The sequence below is a fragment of the Dryobates pubescens genome, chromosome 16 (genome assembly GCF_014839835.1).
Source record: "Dryobates pubescens isolate bDryPub1 chromosome 16, bDryPub1.pri, whole genome shotgun sequence".
Classification (NCBI taxonomy): Eukaryota; Metazoa; Chordata; class Aves; order Piciformes; family Picidae; genus Dryobates; species Dryobates pubescens.
In genome coordinates, this window is record NC_071627.1 from 7828334 (window position 1) to 7849920 (window position 21587).

General features: G+C 45.2%; 1 protein-coding gene across 3 annotated transcripts in view; it reads left to right on the forward strand.

Annotated features, from left to right (window-relative positions):
• RAPGEF6 (Rap guanine nucleotide exchange factor 6) overlaps positions 1–21587 on the forward strand; it is a 142416-nt gene that overhangs the window by 59339 nt on the left and 61490 nt on the right. The window contains exon 1 of one of the 3 annotated variants that reach the window (XM_054168286.1): positions 14195–14700. The exons of the other annotated variants lie outside the window; for them this stretch is intronic. Within the exon in view, the coding sequence (XP_054024261.1) occupies positions 14647–14700 (54 nt within the window). The 5' untranslated portion in view covers positions 14195–14646. Of the gene's footprint in view, positions 1–14194; positions 14701–21587 lie in introns of those variants that run through there. 3 annotated transcript variants of the gene reach the window in all.

Below are 21587 nucleotides of genomic sequence, written 5' to 3' on the forward strand. Positions count from 1 at the left end.
GAAAAATTGTTCCTAATGTCCAGACTAAGCCTTCCCTGGTGCAACTTGAGGCCATTTCTTCTTGTCCTATCACTTGTTACTAAGAAGAAGAGACCAACCGCCATGCTGTTCCAACCTCCTTTGCAGGGAGCTATAAAGAGCAATGAGGTCTCCCTTCAGCCTCCTCTTCTCCAGACTGAACACCCCCAGTTCCCTCAGCTGCTCCTCACCAGCCCTGTTCTCCAAATCCTTCATCAGCTTTGTTGTCCATCTCTGGACTCTTCTAACTTCATGGTTTAGATGTCATTAGTGTGCTACTGGTGTTAATTGTACCTGCTCTTCCTTCAGGTCTGATTTGTTGGTATGAGTGTGGATCTCTTTGCAGATGAGCACTGTGCATATTGCTGTCTGTAGCATAGATAAGGATCCAGACAGGAAACAGTCTTGCAGTGAGGTATTGTCATGACTGAGATAAAAAATAGCCTAGGCCTTAGTCTACTTCTCAGCCCAGTAAGTAATGCAACTGTAGCTCTTAATTACAGAAGAAATGATTAGACAGAAATTCTTTCTAGTGAGGGTGGTGAGACACTGGAACAGGCTGGCCAGGAAGGTTGTGGATGCCCTCTCCCTGGAGGTGTTCAAGGCCTGGTTGGATGAAGCTTTGAGCACCCTGGGCTAGTGGAAGGTGTCCCTGCTCATGGCAGGGGTTTGGAGCTAGATGATTTTGAAGGTCCTTTCCAAAGCAAACCATTCTATGAATCTTTGTTTGATTGTGTCCCAAACTTTCATCCAGCAGGTGCTTGCAGCCTGACTAGCACCAGATGATTGTTTAATGTGAATGCTTTTAGGGAATAAAAAAGAAACTAGAAGAGGAAAAAAAAGGTAATTCTGGTGCTTTTATCAAAGTGAATTTGTCTTTTCATCTTAGCTCAAAATCAGGAAGTAAATGGTTCACAATAAAATCACAGTCACAGAATGTTAGGGGTTGGAAGGGACCTCTAGAGATCGAGTCTAGCCCTCCTGCCAAAGTACCTAGGACAGGCTGCACAGGAACTTGTTCGGGGGAGCTTTGAAAGCCTTCAGAGAGGGAGACTCCACAACCTCTCTGGGCAGCCTGCTCCAGTGCTCTGTCACCCTTGCCATACAGAAGTGTCTCCTCATATTCAGATGGAACCTCCTGTATTCTAGCTTGTACCTCTTGTTCCTTGTCCCATCACTGGGCACCACCAAAAAGAGCCTGGCACCTTCATCTTGATACCCACCCCTCAGATATTGACAGACCTTGATAAGAAGATTTCTATGTACAGTTCTTGCAGTGATCAAACCCACAGGAGGTTTAACAATTTAATACAAATGTCCACACAGCCCTCAAGCCTGTAAACAAAAGAGTTGGGTTTTTTTTTTCCCATTTATGTAAGATGGATTTCCCCCCCCCCCCACTAATTCATTACCTATGTACATTTTTGACAGTTCTTTCCATGATTTTTCTTTGGTTTTGTGACTTGAAGAATGTTTCTACTTCAGAAAATAGCCCATGTATGATGTAATGCATATTTCTGGTATATTTCTCTGGAGTTGTGACAACCTTTTGAATTCTTTCAATTGTTGGTTCATTTGTAGAACAGGATAAAGAAACCAGTACCAAACTTGGAGTGGTAATCCCCTTTCTCAGAGATGCAAATGTACTTTTTTAAACACTTGTAAGAGGATGAGGAGCTTTAAAAGATTTATTATAATATTAGGTTTTATGGACAGTATCTTAATACTTGCATCATGTAAAAAAAAAATCCTGGAGCCATGTAGAAGCATTTATCTTCAGAGGAGTCTGTCATTGAAGACTGCTTGAGTGGCAAGTTTCTTGTTCTTTGATCATTACTTAATGTAATCCTGTGAGAGGCTGCAGTTAGCATGGGGTAGCTCACGATTGTAGGATGTTAAGTCCCACTTCAATATACTGGATCATACCCATTAGGTTCTTTACCATCACTAATCCTTTCCATTTTCAATGCTATAAAACACCGTGGGTCTCTTAAGCTATTTTTGACTGCCAGGTAGACTTGCTGAAGTGGTACCTTTTATCACAGTATCACCAAGGTTGGAAGAGACCTCAAAGATCATCAAGTCCAGCCTATCACCACAGATCTCATGACTAGACCATGGCACCAAGTGCCACGTCCAATCCCCTCTTGAACACTTCCAGGGACAGTGACTCTACCACCTCTCTGGGCAGCCCATTCCAATGACGAACGACTCACTCAGTGAAGAACTTAGTGACTTCCAGTGTTATTCCAGTTGCCTTTTGTTAAACCTGGATGCATCACCAGCTGTCTTCTGTCTGTTTATATAACAAATTAATACATCCTTCATATATGTTTATTTATCTGACTGATTCTGTTTGGAATATTGATAGATTCTAATGAGGCTGTGGCTGATCTGCAAGTTGTTAAAGTCACTTGGTCTTGCACTGGAGGATGATTCTCTCTGCAGCTCGTTGCTTTTCAACGTGTTTATGTCCACACTTCCTCTTTTTGACATCTTCAAAAACTGCTTGCCAGAATGTTAGCTTTATTAGCTAGTGGCTCAGAAGAAGATTTGGATCTTGCTGCAATCCATGAGTCTTGCTGTGTGCTTAGTGGGTAAAGAAGTTCATGTCGTCGATAACTTTCTGAAGGTGATGTGTGATGCAAAGAGAATGCAAATTTCCCTCTTCCTGACACTGTTTTTACAACATTCTTATTTCCACCTCAAATTTTGTATGGCTTAGGTCAGATCCCACCTCACAAGTTGTGTGGGCTCAAGACCAGAGCAGCAGTGTGTGCAGGAACCTTCTGGGCTGGGCAGGACAGGACTCCTGTGAAAGCCTGCGTGTGCAGTTGGTTGTTTGCAGCTCTGTTGAACTGCTGCCATTTCAAGTATTTTTCCACTGTGAGCAAAAAGAAGCTGCACCTGCAGAAGGTTCACTTCCTGAGCAGACGACTTGCAGGGTTGTTGTGGCTTGCACCCAAAGATGAGCCCGATGGGGTGCACGTAGGTGTAACAACAGCACCCGTCACACACCGGTGGAGGAGATGTGAGGAGGTACAAGGCTGCAGCCTCTGGCTTTCTGGAATTGAAAATTATGCCAGACTGCTCTTTGGGGATGAATCTTAAAAATTACAGAATCATTTTGGTTGGAATAGAGCTTTAAGATTATTGAGTCCAACCATTCTCTAACTCTGCCAAGGCTGGTGATAAACCATGTCCCTCAGCACTGCACCTCTGCCTCTGAAACATCTCCAGAATTCAACCACCTTCCTGGGCAGCCTATTCCAGTGTTTGAGAACCCTTTCAGTGAAGAATTTTCTTCTAATGTGCAACCTAATCTTGACCTGGTACAATCTAAAGGCTGTTTCCTCTTGTCCTATCACTTCTAACTTGGGAGAAAAGACCAACCCTCACCTGCCTCCAACCTCCCTTCAGCGAGTTGTAAAGAGCAATTTCATCTCCCCTTAGCCTTGTTTGCTCCTGAAAGCTGAGCAACCCCAGGTTCCTTAGCTGCTTTTCATCAGACCCTTCACCATCTTCCTTGCCCTTGTCTGGAGCCACTCCAGCACCTCAATGCCCTTCTTGGAGTGAAGGGCCCAAAACTAAACCCAGTATTTGAGGTATGACCTCACCAGGGCCAAGTACAGGGGTGTGATCCTGTCCCTACTCTGTCTGGCCGCACTATTGCTCATTCAAGCCAGGATGCTGCTGGCCTCCTTGGCCACCTGCTGCTCGCTCATCTTCTGCCCACTGTCAACCAGCCAGATGAAGATGATGTAGAAGTTAAGCGTCTGTGTTTCAGAATGATGTCAGAGATGTCTGCTTCCCTGGCTCAACGTTGCTTCACTGGTGGAGCTGGGAACAGCCTCTCTCCGTGATGGGAACCCATGCTCAGCATCTGGAACTCGCTCTGCTCTAGCCAGACAGGTGCCCTCGGGCAGGCCCCTTTGTGTTTTGAAGCCAGGGGAGCGGTGCCAAACGCATGCTTGCTCATAATTTATTTTACATATTGATTTTGTCTGCTCGTTTTGTCAGCGGTGCTGCTCTCAAGGACTCCTTGAAAGTCTGTCGCTGGTGATGATGGTCATTAACAAAACGCCAGTCCTCAGGGTGCTGCACATTAAAAAGCTTCCTAGGAATTTCTATAGGCCACTGGTGCTTCTCCAGCTGATTGATTGAGCGTCTGTAGTTTCCAAAGAGTAATGACTTGGGTAGGCTGTGCACAAAATCAGAAAGTGCTGCAAATGGTGCCTGTTGGATAAAATCACTGGTTTTCAACTGAAAATTTTACAGTGACAACCTATGCAAGCTGCAAGCCCCAGTACATCCCAGTTTATAGATAATGGCAGTGGTTGTAGTTGTTCAAAACTTGTATTCAGGAGTTTCCCTGAAGATTTTACAGGCCTGATATGAGCAGTTTATGCAGAAACTGTGAACTACAGAAATCACATCTGCAGCTGCTGAACAGCATTTACAAGTGATGCACAAATGAAACTGCCCCAAAATGAAACTAGGGAGGATTTATTTTGAGTGAGCACCTGTGTTTAGTCAGATCTGGCTCAAGTCTGGGCTGGTTAGCCTGGAGAAGAGCAGCCTGAGAGGGCATCTTCAAAATGCTCAACAAGAGCTAGAAGGTGGGAGGCAAGATGATGGAGCCATACTCTTGTCAGTGGTGCCTAACAACAGAACAAGGGACAACAGATACAAACTGGAACTCAGGAAGTTCCATGAGGAGAGGATGAGAAATTGTACTATGAGGGTGCTGGAGCCTTGAAGCAGGCTGTCCAGAGAGGTTATGGAATCTTCTCTAGAGAGATTCCAAACGCAGCTGGACATTGTGATGCTGAGCAAGCTGCTGTGGGTGCCCTGCTTTAGCAGGGGGGTTGGACTGGATGATCTCCAGAGGACCTTCCAACTCCCCCCATGCTGGGATTCTGTGAAACCTGGCTGCTGGCAGTAACGTGCAGCCCTTATCATTGCCTATGGAAAGCCTTTGGTGGCTGCACATTGGGCTGTGGGACGGATGGACAGAGATCTTTCTGCTCTGCCAGTTGTGGTCCTGGAAGAAGATTCTGAGTTGCTGTGGGGAAGGGCTCCATTGTGAGGCTGCTTGCCTATCTTTCTTCAGGGCTTCTTCTTTCACCTTTATGCAGCTGAAAAGGTAGCTAATTTTTGCCATGTGGACACACACATATTCTGCCACCTGCTTTAAAGACATTTTCTCTCTTTTTTTTTTGTTTTTTTTTTTCCCCCCCTACTAATGCTCACAGTAATTCTTTCCTTTTCTGTTCTTGGCTCAGAGGTTTTATTAAAGCTTTCTGTATTTCCAGTAAGAGGAGCACTCAGTTGTACAGCTGCTCCTTCCCCAGGTGTTGGTGAAAGGTGGCTTGAGGATGGGCCCCATGACCCTGCTCACAGTGGGTTGGTGTCCCCCCTTCTCTTGCTCAGCAGAATTCCACTTGTCTGGGGGATAATTCAAGAAAAATATGTGGATACTTTTACATTTATTTCCTGCTTGCAGTCCAAACACCTCAGTGTTTCTACAAGTGAGCACTTTCACCAGGAGGCCTGAAAGTGTTTGGAAGGAGATCCTGAGAACAGCCTTGTCCTTTGCAGAGAAATGTCTCCACTCTGTTAGCTGGGACTGAACTGGAGTTACTCAGATCCTGACCTAAGCTGGTGCTGCAAGTGCTGGGCACAAGCTTGAACATAAAAAGTTCCATCTAAACACAAGGAAGAACTTCTTTGAGAGTGGCAGACCACTGGAAGAGGCTGCTCAGAGAGTTGGTGGAGTCTCCACCTCTGGAGACATTCAAAACCTGCCTGGATGTGTTCCTTCATGACCTTCTTTAGGTGACCCTGCCCTGGCAGGGGTCTTGGACTGGGTGATCTCCAAAGGTCCCTTCCAACCCCTACTATACTGTGATGTCCTGTGGTGCCTGTTGTTGCTTCATGGCAGCTTGTGGCAGAAGAACCTTTCAGAAGGTCGAGATATTTTGCAAACAAACATGCGGAAGCAGCAAAAATTCAGGTCACAATAATCAGTTTTCTGTTCCTTCCTCCTCTCCACACAGACAAATTTACACCATGCTGGAAATTAACTCAGTTCCTTGGAAGATGCCTGCAAAAATATTTTATGTTCAGAGAGTTAATCTCCATTTTGATGGACCCTAAGGGGTTGGGTGGCAGTTCCAAAGTCATTAATTGTTTATAAGCAGCCTCTTATGCAAATTAGATGGAGAATGATGTGGAAGAGTTGTGCCCACTGCTCCTAACTGTATCGTGGCAGTCGGGTGGTTCACGGTAAACAGATTCCAGTCTTTTGGGGGACTTGTAAACCCAGACTGTTTGAGTTGCAGTTCTTTGTCAGATCTTTCTTTCTGACACAATTGTTTCAGGCTTTTGAAATGGCATCTTGAGTGGCTCCTTGTGGAAAACCAGCAGGGTAGTAGCCAGCAAGCTGGTTGCCTGTATGCAGGGAGATGGTAGCGTGCATGGAGCTGTGCTTTATTTCCTCTCTTCCATCTGGGCTGTTTCTGTTCAATATGCTCTACCAAAGGCTAGCAGCCTGGTTGTGTTCTCGTTTGTAGGCTGCTCAACCTTTCACTTAGGCTTAGGTTTATCATTCCTCAAGGAGAAGCAGTTGTGTGAAGGGTCACTTTGTGTTTTAGCCTGCAGGGTTACGAGTTTTGAGTCGCTGAGTTGAATGTCACATAACACTGAAGGACTTTAAGGGTTGTTGTCTTCATCTTTGTATCCAAGTTAAGATGGCTCTCTAATTTAGAGTGTGGAAATTTGCATCAGCTCAGTTGGAAGCCTTCTGGGGTCGAGTGAGGGACTGAGAATATCCTGAGGAATTTTCAGTTAAAATCACCATCAGAAAATGTCAGTGCATAATGCAAGCATTTGGATGCCCTGTTTTCCTTGAGAAACTTGGCATGAAACCCACTGTCTGTGCGAGAGAGTAGCTAGGAGAGCATCTCTGGGTTTGGCATAGAGCTGATCGTTATCTAATGACATTTAACAGCATTTGTAATTTTACATTTGATATGTGGAAATTTTCCTAATAGGGATCTATTTGACAGATGAAATACTTGAAGTGGGTGATTCAATGAAGTCTCTGGTTAAGTGGGACCATCACTGGAGCTTAATTCTTTGTTGATATTCGCTTTGTTCTTGCCAGTGTGGGTACTGGGTACTGGTGAGGTCACACTGTCAATACTGGGTTCAGTTTTTGACCCCTGCAAGGACATTGAGGGGCTGGAGCATATCCAGTGAAGGGCAACTAAGCTGGTGAAGGGTCTGGAGAACATGGCTGGTGAGGAGCAGCTGAGGGACCTGGGGTTGTTTGGTCTGGAGAAAAGGAGGCTGAGTGGAGACCTCATTGCTCTCTACAAATTCTTGCAAGGAGGTAGGAGTGAAGTGGAGGCTGGTCCCTTCTCCTTAGCATCAGGTGATAGAACAAGAGGAAATGGCCTGAAATTGTGCTAGGGGAGGTTGGAGATGAGGAACAGTTCCTTTCCTGGAAGAGTGGTCAGGCACTGGAACAGGCTGCCCAGGGAGGTGGTGGAGTCACCATCCCTGGGAGTAGTCAAGAAATGTGTGGCCATGGCACTTGGGGATGTGGTTTAGTGGCTGTGGTGGTGTTAGGTTGGTGGCTGGACTGAATGACCTTAGAGGTATTTTTCCATTGAAAATGATTCTGTGATTTGAAGTCAGAGTTCATTTTTGACACTGAATATTGAAATTTTGTGTTCTCATGCAATTAAATTTTTGCTGGAGGTAATGTAGACACAAAGTAGGTGCCTGTACTGTCTTTCTGATATTGTTTCCTGTAAAGTTTGCTTAACAGTTGTGGATTGTCAGTGTGGAGTGTGCATGGCATTTTGGCTTTATCTGTTCATACCAGTTTCTCAGGTTGGGTGACAGTAACTGGGCTTTGCTGCTCTTCTGCTCTCAGTGAAGGCAGTGACCCCTCCTGATACTTGGGAAATACATTGAAGAGCATGCTCAGCTTTCCATGTTTCATGGCAAGAAGAGCTGGATCAATCCAGAAAATGAGGAAGCTTGGAAATGGCATGGAAATGTTTCATCATCAGTGCTGTGAAAGGCCTTTTCCAACAGACACGATGAGATTGTTCTATGATCTGCAGAGGGAAACCCTGCAGAGCTGCTCAAGGCTATGTGCTGGGCTTCTCCAACATGGCAGACATGGGGATCTGTGTGTTGTGCAGTGGTCACCTGGCTGGGAACTCCCATTGAAACAGTTCTGCTGGTGACTTACCTACCTTTTTTCTTGTTGTCTTGCTGTCACCAAGCTCAGGCTATGCTATGCCTGGCTGGTCCCAGCCTCTGTCCAGGCACAGCTGAGAGGGATGTTACATCCAAGCCTGGGCAAGTCTGTGGGTATAGACTGCCCTGTGGTGCCTCCAGACACTGGTCTGCTCAGGGAGAATGCCATGAGATGACATGGCTGAGATGAGACTTGTGTCACATCTACTCTTGGAGCTGGCTGCCCTGACCACTGGTAAATGGGAGCTGACTGTTCAAAATCACCCTTGTTTTGAGAGACATTTTGGTATTTGGGAGAAGGTGTCAGATCCATCCCTCCTTGCTGCTTCCAGTTTGAAGTTAATCTTCAAGCAAAATGACAGAAGAAATATTGCAAGTGGCATTTAAATGACTTTTAACCTCATCTGTGGAGTTAATGCAGTATTCTCAAGGTCATCCTTATGAGAGGTGTGCTGGTACTTTGTTTGGTTTAACTTGAGGTAGTTTCTTTAAACCAGGGAAGAAAAAGTGGTCTCTTGTCCTGGCTTTCTTACCAGCTTTTAAGAGGTGAAGATGAATATGTACAGTGGTGGGGGTTTCAGTTTCCAAATGTGAGGCTCCAGCTGGCTTCTGAGGTGGGTGACAGCTGCAGAAATTGTGACCAAGTCTGTGTTACATTTGGGCTGTGATTTCACTTTTGAGATTAGATGATAGTAATGTTTTAGTGAGCAAAATTCTGAGTGTGTTTGGGAAATTTTTGCTGTGGGATGTTAGAAGTTTTTGTCCTTTCAGTACCTCTAGGTGGATTCAATGCCACAAACTTTACCCTTCTGAGGTTGGTGTCTACTCCTCCTTCTCAGCAGGGGTTTTCAGGTTGCAGACCTTCCCAAAGTCCCACACCTCTTGCTGAAGTGAGATGTCAGGAAGGAAGGGAGGAGCATCCTTATGAATCACGTTGCTTCAAATTGTAGAAATGAACTTTTTGTTTGAGTCTGGAGCAGAGGGGGCTTCCCCTTCCCCCTGTGCCGGCGTTGTCCCTGTTTGCGATGCTGATCATGCTGCTGCCCGATGCTGCAGAGAGCCTGTGCACCAACAGACACAGATCTGCAGGAGAGAGAGCTGTCATTTAGAAACATATTTAAGGAAGGATTATAAACCAGCTAAATCTGAACGGCTGCAAATAGGAGATGACCTTTCCCTGCTTAACACAACAGTTGAAGAAAGATGGTCAGGGTAGCACGAAAGCGATGGCGAAATTGAATCCATGGTGCCTTTTTATTGTTCCTTCTGTATTGCTGGTGCTATATTTAGAAGCTTACATCACTTCAGGGATGATGACAGTCTCTGCCCTCCCTCTCCCTCTCCCTCCCTCTCTTCCCTTAGGATGGATCATGTTTTCATACTCCTTATGAGTCCTATAGATCTTTGGGTAGGATTTTTCTGCAGCCTGTTAGGAGGTGCTGCCGTGGGAAGCAATGTGCGTGAGGATGCGGTGGCACCACGTAATGTCACCCTGAAGGGGACTGGGAGCTCAGGGTGCTCCTTTCCCTGCCTCTGCTTTCTCAAAGGGTCAGGAATAGGGCTGTGTTTTTCTCCCTTTTCTCCTTTAAGCAGGAATTCCTGAGAAGCCCTAATGAGGGGCTCTCCTTGCCATGAAAATACAATGATTGGTTTATGATGCTGATGTGAAATGGTGAGGAGAAACCTTTGCCAGTGACATTGAGGAAGCGATGCCAGCGTAGCAGGGTCTGCATCCAGCTCGTGCTGCAGCTGGCTCTGCCTCCACCACCCCATGCTCCCCATCGCCTGCCTCTCCAAAAGGATGGGAAGTGCTCAGATGGATTGAGATCACCTCTTGATGCAGGTGCCCTTAATACTAAAATATTTCTGCGTCCCGCTGCCGTGTTTGGCAATTCCCCCTCGCCAAACTGCATCAAAATGAATTATTTTAGCCCGAAACAGCTTTGGCCGAGCGTGTGTGCTGACAGATTGCTTCCCAGGCAGCTGGGCTCCTTCCCCAGCCCCCACTGTTGGCTTCCAGTCAGGATGCTGTGCTCAAAATGGGGGGAAGCAAGAGAAGGTACCTGCTCGTAGCTGAGCCCTGCCGCAGGGGACAGCGTGGCAGGGCACAGCGTGGCAGCGGTCGCCTGGCTCCGAGGACAAAAGGACAGAAGTCTTCGAGCCCAACCCTCAGAGCCAGGTCCCTCACTGCCTTTTCAGGCAGTGCCACGATCGCTTTGAGAACAGGGCTCGTCCTCCCCGCCGGCTCTGCACAATGGGCTTTTTCTTTCTGTGATTGATCAGGGAAAAGTGTAGTGACAGGGACCTTCTGCTGTCAGCTGCACAACTTCCATTTGTGGTGGCCTTAAATAGGAGAAGGCTCCAATCTTGCCGAGCTGAACGTGTGTTTAAATTATGAAAGGCCTCGCTATCCTTTTAAAAACATCCCATTTTTCAGTGACTGGCTCTTGTTAGACAATTAGAAGGTGCAGATTTATTTAACAGTCGGGAGGATTGAGGCAGTGTTATAGGGGCTGGCGGGGGGGATAAAGGGAACGATGCATAAAAATGTCTGGAGTGGTATTTCCAGCGTGGGAAGAAATCAGCATTAAGAAACAAAGACCACCTTTAATTCGGAGACTGAAGACTATAAAGGGATATTTTTTTCCTTAAAATTCTCTGAAAACTTGGAATCTGCCTTAAAATGAGACTGTGATGCTGCCTGATGCTGCAGTTTTCCACCAGTATTTTCATCATGATCACTATGGAGCAGCCTTTATATCAGGTTGTTTGTTTGTTAATATCCCCTCCCCCCCCCCCATCTCTGTGTTGCTTTGATTTTGAGATTTATCATCAAACAGGCAATTTATCAAAACTTACAGCCTTGTGTTGCAGGGAAGCGGAGCTGCAGAAATGCAGCATTAAAAAGAACCACCCCCCAAACAAAATGAAAAAAAGAGCAGAGGGAGGGAGGAAGGGAGGGGGGGGGGATGCCCCAAAAGCTGGGGTGTGGAAGTAGGTCAGGTTTCCCCCCCTGCTCCAGGGCTGTGCAGAGCTGGCTGCAGCCCCCCCCCTCCTCCCGGGACCACCGCCACGCTCATTGGCAGGACAGCCAGAACGATGATGTCATCTTCACTTAAAGGCAAAACTAGAAGGAAATAGAATTTGGTTCCCATTATTGAACTGGTGTTTACAGGAGTTGTGAAATAATGGCACCCACGCCAAAATCCTGAGCAGGTTTGGATCTCCTGCACAATGCACCGGGGTAAAAAGGCAGCTGGGAGATGAATATCTGCCCAGCTAGCCCAGAGATGGAGTTTGTTGCTATCGGCATGCATGCAGGCAGGGAGAGGTTTCCTTTAGCTGGGTGGGTTTTCTTCTTCTCTCCTTCATAGAAATTGTGATGGTGAGAACTAAAATACAGGTAACACAGCATCAGGAAATGTTGGGGTGGTCATTGCTGCAGCAGATTTCTCAGGGTGGTGTTGGATTCGATGTTCAAGGTGCTTCTGAAGACAATTTTGGGGGTTATTAGAGAAGATGGAATGCAGTCAGATGCAAGGTGAAGCTGACAGCTCTGAGCCTATTGTTCAGTATTGAAACAGCTGTTTGTGTAGCTGGTGGTGTGCTTTTAAAAAATCTGAAGTAATTAATCTGAATTCTGTCAGCTTTTAAAAATCCAATAGACTTTGTGGCTGCACATTTTGCACATGCAGGGGTGAAGTTCAGATTTCCCTTTATGTTTATATACAAATTAAATCCAGTAATATTTATGCAGCCTGGTTGCAGCTAATATTATTTTCATTGCTGGATAGAAGTTAAGTAATCAGACATCAGTACCTTTTTTTTCCGCTCTTTTTTTCCCCCTTTCTTTCAAGACAGTTTTGGAATGTGCTAGGGGAAGGTTTTTTTATTAGTTAGGGTCCTGTCACACCTTGGAAAGTATTCCACTTCTGGATGACTGCTGCAAGGAGCTGTTGGGTTGAGATGGGGTGGGGTGTTCTTGGATTCCAAAAGATGAGATGAGGTGGGATGAGATGTCCTGTTGGTGCATCGTGGCTTCCAAGTGGTGAGAATCTTCTTGCACATGCCCCTTGGCACAGTGGATGAAAAAGGGCCTTCTGCGGATTGCCTCAGACCACCTGAGTCCACGTTCAAGAATAAGCAAAGAAAGAAAATATAAAGGGATTTTTTTGGCCCTCAATGCCAGCAGGCTGCTCTTGGAGGCTTCTCTTCTCTGCAGGAGCTTTGGCCACCAAAGGCTAGTTTGGCTTTGGAGAACTACCCTCAAGTTTGCTGGGAATACTGAGATACGGCAATGAAAATTCTTTCCAAAGAGAGGAAACGAGACACAGTGAGTGCCCCTTCTTGTAGATGGAGTGAACGATCCAGGGTACTAAATGATAGCTTTAGCAGAGCCAGCACCTTCTGTCCCTCCCTTTCTCTTCGTGCTTCCCTCCCTTCTTGCACAGGAGCAGAAGTCATTTGCCTTCTAGGAATTGAAAGTGTCGCGGCAGTCCCAGCTCTAAGGTGTGGGATCTCATAGGTGCTTCCCCAGAGCAGCTCTCCAGCAGGCTGGGCTGCCATCCAAGACACTGGGGTGCTTGCAAATATTTCATTTTTTTTTTAGCTGCAAAAGAAATGATAAAGCTAAATTGCTGCAGAATTCAGGCAGTTTTGGTTAGAAACAGAATTGGTCTTGATTGAGGGGCGGGGGGGGAGGAGGGGGGAACCCCACCCACCAAAACTTTTCACTTGGTTTGAAAGCCATTGAAATGCTGAGAATTCTGAACATGATGAGAAATTTATTTCTCATTCCAGACAGAAATCTCTTCATGAGTGTGCAGGAGGGGATGAAATGTTGAGGTTCTTGTGTGACAGACACATAAAGGCAGAAATGATTTTATTGTGAAGCGATGCTGTGCATGCTTGTGAATGCAGGTATTTAATTAGCCGCTTAGAAATTCAGATGCAAAGAGGAGCAGTAATCCACCCAAATACTGCTGAAAGCCTTAATAGATACATGAAACTAATTTTTAAAAAAATAGGGTGTGGGGGGGAGGGAAAGAAAGGATCCAGAGTTGCAGTGTATGGATGAAGAGATGAGCAAATGCTCTAAAGCATAACATGGAGCAGGGGTGTTTTGCTGAGCAGTTGTAGCGAGATGTGTGTTCATATTAGGTCAATAAAGATGCTCTGCTGGCTGCATCTGCAGATACAGTAGCCAATTGATCTAATGCAGTTTCTAAAGGCTTTCTATCCAGGTGATGTCATCCTTTTAGCTCGCTTCCCCTCCCACTCTCTTTCCTCCTTATTAGATATTTCATCTTGCTGCGGAGCATCCAATCGATGGGAGCTTCTCCTGAGGGAGCTGCTGAGAAGCGAGCAAAGATAGTAGGAATTAGGACTCCAGCAGACAGGCTTGCTGTAGCCATGGACCTCCTGTTTTCCTGGGCATTACCAAAATGTTTTAATTGGAAAAGCTGAGGCGTGGATTAAGCAGGGGGATCGGACTGATGCATTAGAATACCAGGCAACACTGCAGAGTTGTAAACTGCATTAAAAAAAAAAAAAGAAAGAAAAAGGAGGAAAAGGGGAGGGGGGCTGTGTGTGTATGCCTGTGCAAAAGAGAAAAGGGTTTGTGTTGCAGAGGCTTTTAATGCATTCCACAGTGCAAACCTGTTAGAGCATATATCCTGGAGCTACAGTCCGGATGCTAATTCAATTTTTGCAGTTCTGATGGACAAGAGTATAAAGAAGAAACTTTAATATCCGGGGTGTGGGATTCCTGAATCCTTGAAGATGCTGAAGAGCTTCTGCAAAATGCAGTCTGCAATATGAAGGGGAAGTTTCCGAAAAGTGGACTCGAAGATAAGCTGCTTGCAAATGCATTTTAGTGAAGAGGGGGGGGTGGAAAAAAAAGGAATTTGAAGAATCAATACCTTACCTCTTCATGTGTTGTTGCTTTAACCTGCAGTTCTAATCCATTTCAGAATTAATTGCAATTTTTAGCAGTGCTTCTTTTTCGGTCCGTGCCTCTTGCCTGGGGGGGGAGGAACGTCTGGATATTTGTATTTCAGAAACTAGGAAACCTTTTTGATTTGAATTGATGTGCTTGTTAAAACTGGAACGTTTTGGTAGGGATTGCTGCTGCTGCTGCTAACTCACTGCAATACTGAAAAGTACTCAGAGAGGAAGCTGTAATCAAATTCAGTGTGAAATTCAAGCCTGAGAAGTTGCATCCGTGTGCATTTGCTGCTTTGCTTTAAGAATTTGTGAAGAGAATCCAGAAGGAATTTTACTCCCTGTTTTTCTTCTGTGGCTTTTACTTGAAAAGAAGGAAACTTTTCCCCTCCACACTCAGCCTAAGAAATGGCTTTTCTTGTTCGCTGTTATGCCAACTGCCTGCAGCCCTGGGCCTCCAAAGTAAGTAAGATTTTGTCTGTGCTGCATTTCTCTGACAGCTATCGGCGGCCGCGGAGCCGTCCGAGTGTTCACTTCTCAGGCTCTGAGATGCTGGACCCTGGCTGTGCAGGGGCTCTTCTGGTGGAGTCATTTCCAAATGATTAGGAGGGGAACTTTCAGATCTGGGAATTTATTTTATATATGAATAGCTTAGAAATTAATGAGAAGTCTTTGAAAATGCCATTTACTTCTGAAAAGTGTAAGTCTTGCTTGGTAGCCTATTACCACTACGGTACTGCTGAGGTGTAACATTTATTTTGACTCCTTGCATATATTCTTAACTTAAAAATGCTGCTCTAGAAGCCCAGTAGTGTTTGAATGTTGAGGCTGTAAAGAAGCGGCACTGCTTGTTTCCTTTGTGCAGCACTGTGGAATTGGTTAATTCTTTAGCTGCACTGTGTCATTGCAATTAAAGGACACAAATTATTTTGTCTGGCTGAAGATGTAGCACGTTGGAAAAACTGGGGAGGGAAGGGGGGGGGGGATGAAATCTAGAACATCTGAACAAACCCACCTATTGAGATAAAAACCTTGAAAGGAACTAAAAAATACACTGTTTGTCAGACTCTTACTGTTTGATGTGCTCAGTCAGAAAATGATCAAGTTGCTGGTGTTTTATTAATGCTACTGCCAGGAAATCACCTAAGATACAAGAATTGTTTTATAAATCCAAAGCCAGGCATAAATTTATTATTGTTTATTACAAGTCTGTATTTACGTTGCGGCTCATGCAAAGATTGTGCAACTTTCTTGCCTGTGAAAGGCTGCGTGGTTTGAAGGCAGTCAGCAAAACCCTTCTGCTGATGACATCATGGGATACAATACTGACTTTGGAGCAAGAAATTTGCTGTTGACTTTGATTTCAAGAACCTCATAGAATCTGAGTGACATAGTGGTGTGGGGGGAACAAGGGAGAAACACAGTCCCTGTACAGGATACTTTTCTCTCTTTGGTTTTTATTACTGATAAAAGGGAGAGGGCAGCTCAGAGTGTATGGGGGTGAAGACTTTATGTCTACAGATGCCAAAATCGGTGTTGAAATTCATGGGTATATGTGTGGTGGAATTCTGGCTGTTTAATGGGTGTTGAGTCCACCCCATCACTGGGTGAAGCAGAGCTGTAGGTCCTTATTGCCTTGAAGGGCAGATGAGCTCCATATCCTCAACCAGGTAATTGTGGCTCCTCACCTTAGAGCTCCTGCTGGCCATCACTGGTCTCCAGTGTACATGTTAACTTTCTTGCCTTATCCCTTCCTGCTCTGTAGATACTAAATACCAAAGGATGAGTTTACTTCAACTCGTGTTTCCCTTCACCTCCCTTATTATGGAGATCAGGACATGTAACTGCTTCAAACTGGGAATGCTTAGTCACCTTGGCACTTGAGCTGAGAGTGCTCTTTCCTTGTAGAGTTTGGGCTGAAGTGAGAAACCACAAGAGAAACCCTGTGCTCAAATAAGGATAAAATAATAATAATATAAAACCAAAGAAATTGTGAAGGCTTTTGGCCCCCTGTGTCTGCTCTGGATGATACCCGGGGGATTGCTGCCCTGCCAGCCAAGCCATTTATTCTCTCATTTGCTATTCACAAATGAGAGGGTATAAAATGTTGGGGAGGGGGAGGTTTGGAGTTTTTCTTTATTTCCTTTTTTTTTTTTTTTTTAAATGCTTGATGAAAACCAATTAACTGGTTTTACATTCCAATCCATAACTGCAAGTTCTTTTAAACCACAAAAGAAAAAGCACCTTTCGTCCCCCTCTGGAAAACCTCACAAAGCCTCTAAAACTCCTACGACCCTCCCCTCCAAACTTTTAAACTGATCTTTTTGTGATGTTCTGTCACTCTGAAGAGCAATGTACACAGAATTAAACACACCCATGAGCTGAATTGTCTCTGAGTTTATTCCATTTTTCTTTTTACCTGAGTTTTGTGCCACAAAACTGTTTCTATAGTGGTGTCTTATAAGAAGCAAAGCAAAACTGATGTCAGATTTTTAAATGTGCAAGTTTATAACTTTTAACCTGAAAATGTCAAGTATTTTATGGTATTGTTTTGAAACTAGAGCAGTTTCTTACCATGAAGTTGAAAACATCTGATTTTTAATTTGCTTTCTCAGTGATTAAATTAAACATTTCGTAGATTTAAGCAGGTACCTGTCCCAGGACCTTTTTAATTTGTTGCTTTTAAACTGGTATAGGACAATATTCTGCAAATGGGCTGTTGACTCAGTTGTAATTATAGCTGTTCTGAATGTGACAGTGTATAATGATACATCTATTTAATCAGAGCACAATGAAGTCATGTTTTGTGTGACTAATCAGAAAGGTAAACTTTCCTGAAGGTAGAATACCTCTGAAGGTCAACCTTACCCTAAGGAGGTTAATTTATGTGGCTGTGGAATGACCCTCAGGAGGAACCAGCTTTAGTAGCTCCATCACCTCCCAGAAGATATTCCCTGAGTATAAGGGGATGTCCACCCCTGTTTGCATTGCACACCCCCCTCATCTCCCAGAGGCTTTGTGGCTTTTGGCATCCAAAAGTAAAAGGGATGGAGTATGTGTCTCTAAATAATCAATGCAATCTATTTTCTTGTGTGAAGAACTACTGGAAAGAGGAGAGCTTGGAGCTTTGTGGGTTTCTGCAGTGCACCTGGAGATGAGCTGTAGGAGCCTTGCAGCCTGTCCATGCAGGCTCTGCTAGAGGTCAACACTATTCCTCAAGACTCTGCTGATGACTTGGCAATGCATCCAAGAGAAATCACCAGCTCCTTGGCAGGAAGATGATGGTTGTTCCTCTGTCAGTTGTGTCCGGGGATACCAGCACAGGGGCTGAATCGCATGTCGTAAGAAGTGGTCCCTGCCCTGGGGACCGGCTGCTTTCTGGAATGACAGACTGCAGAAGATGAGATAATAGATGCAGGCATCCTCACACAAACATGGTGACTATGATAAGCAGCGAGGAGTGTGGCGAGCAGCAATCAAAGCAGAGCCAGCTGTCAGGCCACTGAGACTCTGGAGGAAGATGAAGGAAGGGAGAGGGCTTTGCATGGGTTCTGTGCAGATCTTCTTCCACAGACTGCCTGTATTTGTGAGGGCAAGAGGCGTTCAACTTCTGTGAAGTGAAAGTCCTCTGATGCTAGAGTGTATTATTTTGCATATTTTAGAGAAAAAACCCCCACTAAAATGGTAAATAATTCAAAGGTATCTTGGCAAGCTTCTATTGTCTTTGTGATTCTGATCACAACTGTCTTGGTGTCTGTTAAATTGTCTGTAATGCACTTTGTGGTATTAGACTCTTAAACATGGATGGGTTATGAAGTCACTGTGAAAGAGAGCTCTAAACGTAACGATTTAGATGTAGATAGTTCTCCTCTAATAGAAATTTTATGTGCATCCTAACAATTTCCCAAGCCCAGAATCCATCCACAGTTACCCTGTTTGTGTAGCAGGAGGGACTGATAGGGGAAAATGGGGAGTGCTTGGGTAATGCATCCATAGAGGATATTTAAAAAGGGATGCTTTTGGAGATAATGTGTTTTTTTTTATAGAAAATAAGAGGTTTTGAATTAACATTTAAGCTTCTAAAATGTTTTTTCCTGAAGGAAAACAGTTTCATTTAAGATCCCAGGTGCACATTAAACTTGTCTTACAACAGTAGGCACTAATTTATTTTCTCCAGGCTTCTGTGTTCCTCTTATCTTTGTGCTGGTTAGATAAAATCTAATAATGCTGAGCCTAATAACAAGATACACTGGCTCTGTAGAACTTTGTGTTTGGGTTAGAGCAGAAGACTTGGAGTCATTTTTCAATCCCATTTCTATTTCTGCAGTAGTCTCCCAGGGATGTGATGCAAGTTTGAGCTCTCAGTAGCTAAACCCAGGGTAACATCATCTTCTGTTTCCAAAGGGCATCAGTTTAATTTCCAAGATCTTGAGTTGAAGCCTTCATGCAATTTAAAGATTTTCTTTCAGCTCCTCAGAAGAAAAACAGCTTGGATAGTGTGTCCTTGATTTGATTCGATGTCATCCTTGTCTAGTTTGCTAGTGCACTGATATGGAAAGTGGCCTTGGTAGTGTGAGTTTTACATGTTTTCAGTGCAAATAGTGATTTTGCTTTGTTTTTCCTTCAATTTTGACAGCATCGTTCTCCTCTTCCTAACCTTGACTCCCCCTCCATTCTTTCTCCATTATTGTAGCTTGCAGCCCAGCTTCCAGCATTGTGGAGCTCCTGTCATGGCTCTGAGTGGAACCTGTGGGGTGCTCACTGCAGGCACAGGCATCAGGTGATTGCCCTGTGAGCTCCTCTCTTCTGGGTCCTGATGGTTCTCTTCTCTCCTGTGAACTGTGGTGTGCATGGTTTAGTTCTCTTTTGAGTTTTGGGGAGTTTCAGCCAGCTCCTCAGTATTTCTGGACTCTTCTGTTTCATATTACCTGATCTTTTTCCTCTGCATCATCAGTACAGGAAGGGGACCGCCTTATTTCTGCACTTAAATTGATCTGTAGGAGCACAGCCCTTTGGTTACTCAGTACTCTGATCCCTGGGTGCTTAGAGAGTGAGTGCTTGGGCCGACAAATTTTCCTTATAGAAGGAAAAAAACTTCTTTGTTGTGAGGGTGCTGGAGCCCTGGAGCCGGCTGCCCAGGGAGGTTGTGGAGTCTCCTTCTCTTGGAGAAGTTCCAAACCCCCTTGGACATTGTGATCCTAGGCAAGACTGCTGTGGGTGACCCTGCAGAAATGATCTCCAGAGTTCCAACCCCAATATGTTGGGATTCCTTTTGCTTAGTTAAAAGTTCAGCTCTGTTTTCTGCAACAGCTTGCAGGACAGTTTCTGTCCAACTGTTTGAATGCACTTCTTACTTGATAGTTTCTGGAGAGAAGAGTGCTGTAGTAAGCTCTGTGTGGCCAGTTACTCTAGAAAGCTTGGATTTTCTTCGCCTGAGGTTAAATGCAAGTACACATCATACTACTTTCCAACAGACAAAGCCTTTTCCTGCAGTATTGTTTTCAGGGGAAACTGGCTGGGAACAAGCAAATAAACACCTATCTGTTCCTTGATTTCCTCTTAGACTGTGTTTGTTTTAAACCCGCTTTGTTACAATCCTGCTTCCAGCTGCAGCCCAGCTCAGGACCACCCTGTTCTGCTCCTCTCACTTCCACGAATGCATTTCTTGATGAATACAGAAAGAAAATGCAGATGGGAGATTGGTGCTGCTTTGTGTTTATCAGCACATACAGGATCGGAGGGCCTCATTACGCAGCCCTTGGCTCGGAGGTGATGTGTGGCTTGGCACTGCTCGCGGCATTGTCGTGCTTGCCCTCCTAGGTGCATCCTTGGAGCCCTTCTGTGTGCATCCTCATGGCCCTGCTAGGTGCATCCCTGGAGCTGATTGTCGCTTGCATGTCATTAGAGTGAGGTGAGGTTGTAGCAGCCTGAGGATGTATGAAGAGGGACTGTCATCACCATGGTATTTTACCAATCGGTGTATATAAGAGTTTATAAATTATTCAACCCAGATGAAACTCAAAGCAGATTTGGAATTTCACGTGCCCTGCAGTGTTGTCTCAAGATGAGAGCTCCCCAAACATCAGGCTGCTGTTGCCTGCCTGCTTGCTGGATTTTTAATGACTTGTGGAACTTCAGCCCAAACTCTATAAGGAAAGAGCACTCTGGGCTCAAGTGCCAAGGTGACTAAGCATTCCCAGTTTGAAGCACTGTTACATGTCCTGATCTCCGTAATAAGGGTGGTGAAGGGAAGCTGAGTTGAAGTAAACTCATCCTTTGGTATATAGTATCTACAGAGCAGGAAGGGATAAACAAGAGAGTCAACATGTACACTGGGGAGTCACCATCACTGGAGGTGTTTAGGAAGAGACATGATGGGGTGCTTGGTGCCATGGTTTAATTGATTAGATGGTGTTGGATGACAGGTTGGACTCGATGATCTCAAAGGTCTCTTCCAACCTGGTTGGTTTGTCCTGTTCTCTTCTGTTCTCTTCTGTTCTCTTCTGTTCTCTTCTGTTCTCTTCTGTTCTCTTCTGTTCTCTTCTGTTCTCTTCTGTTCTCTTCTGTTCTCTTCTGTTCTCTTCTATCATCATGCCAGTGAAGGCCAGCGGGAGCTCTAAGGTGAGGAACCACAATTACCTGGTTGAGGACATGGAGCTCATCTGCCCTTCAAGGCCGTGAGGACCTGCAGCTGTGCTTCACCCAGTGGTGGGGTGGACTCAACACACATCAAACAGCCAGAATTCCACCACGTGTATGGCTATGTATTTCCACATTGATTCTGGCATCTGCAGACAAGCCCTGGAGCCCAGCACCTTCAGCTTCTCACAGAACTCCTAGCATCCCTCACTGCCATCACAGTTTTTCTACTCCCCCAAGTCCTTCTCCTTGAGACTACTCTCGAGCCACTCCTAGCCCAGCCTATATTTGTGCTTGGGATTGGCCTGACCCAGGTATAGGACCTTGCACATGGCCTTGTTGAACTTCATGAGGCTGGCTTGAGCCCACCTCTCAAGCCTGTCCAAGTCCCTCTGACTGGCATCCCTTCCCTCCAGTGTGTCAACCAGACCACACAGCTTGGTGTCACTCACAAACTTGCTGAGGGTGCCTCAATCCCGCTGTCCATGTCACTGACATAGACACTGGTCCCAGTACCGACCCCAGAGGGACACCACTTGCCACTGGTCTCCGTTTGGACCTTGAGCTCTCTGGCACAACACCAGTCTGTTTTTTACCACGGGTGCATTTCTGAAGCTTGGAAGTTTCCACTCCTCCTCCAAAGCAGAGATGCTTGCGTGTCAGGCGCTTAGCGTTATCAGGAGTTAAGGCATGGCAGTAATCTATAATTT